This window comes from Otolemur garnettii, unplaced genomic scaffold, assembly GCF_000181295.1.
Source record: "Otolemur garnettii isolate 467f Iridium unplaced genomic scaffold, OtoGar3 scaffold00104, whole genome shotgun sequence".
Taxonomy (NCBI): domain Eukaryota; kingdom Metazoa; phylum Chordata; class Mammalia; order Primates; family Galagidae; genus Otolemur; species Otolemur garnettii.
Genome location: NW_003852499.1, coordinates 5,690,136 through 5,691,108, shown reverse-complemented (window position 1 = coordinate 5,691,108; position 973 = coordinate 5,690,136). Strand labels below are relative to the sequence as shown.

Genomic DNA, 973 nt, shown 5'->3' with positions numbered 1-973 from the left:
AGGCGCCGAGCCAGGATTTAAATTTTAATAGAAGTTGTTAAATTTCCTTTCCAAAAGCATACATAAACTTTTTCTTCAACAGATTATGAGTACCCATTTTGAAGTGGAGCAATTATCATCTCCCCCCGCCCCACTTGTGTGTACATAATGCATACACAGTAGGCACTCAGTAAATATTTGCAGGTCATAAAGATGAGTGTAAAATTGAGTGGCTGGCTGCAGTTTGGATCAGTAAATAGAACCTTAAACTGACACTAAAAACTTGGTGAGATAAAGAATTTAGAGTCTAATGCAAAATTCTACAACTAAAGTGAAATTTATGTATGAAAGTAGGTACAGTAGTGTGGTGATGGAGCTAGCACTTAATGTTCTTTGAGTAAAACATCCTATTTAGGAGACTAGCAAACAATACAGTCAAGATAGCTAAAGGTGACCCCAAGAAACCAAAGGGCAAGCTGTCTGCCTGTGCCTTCTTTGTGCAGACATGTAGAAAAGAACATAAGAAGAAAAACCCAGAGGTCCCTGTAAATTTTGCAGAATTTTCTAAGAAGTGCTCTCTAAGGTGGGAGGCAAAGTCTGGGAAAGAGAAGTCTAAGTTTGATGAAATGGAAAAGGCTGATAAAGTCTGCTATGATCGGGAAATGAAAGATTATGGACTAGCTAAAGGAGGAAAGAAGAAGGACCCTAATGCCCCCACGAGACCACCGTCTGGATTTTGCCTCTTCTGTTCAGAATTCCACCCCAAGATCAAATCTACAAATCCTGGTATCTCTATTGGAGATGTAGCAAAAAAGCTGAGTGAGATGTGGAGTAACTTAAGTGGCAGCGAAAAGCAGCCTTACATCACTAAGGCAGCCCAGCTGAGGGAAAAGTATGAGAAGGATGTTGCTGACTATAAGTCTAAAGGAAAGTTTGATGGTGCAAAGGGTCCCACTGAAGTTGCTAGGAAAAAAGTGGAAGAGGAAGATGAAGA

At 40.2% G+C, this 973-nt stretch overlaps 1 protein-coding gene across 1 annotated transcript in view; it reads left to right on the top strand.

Annotated features, from left to right (window-relative positions):
• Positions 1-973, top strand: part of LOC100959051 (high mobility group protein B3-like) — a 23,241-nt gene that overhangs the window by 16,003 nt on the left and 6,265 nt on the right. The window contains exon 2 of the mRNA XM_023517083.1: positions 395-973. Coding sequence (XP_023372851.1) covers positions 395-973 — 579 coding nt within the window. The remainder of the gene's footprint in view (positions 1-394) is intronic.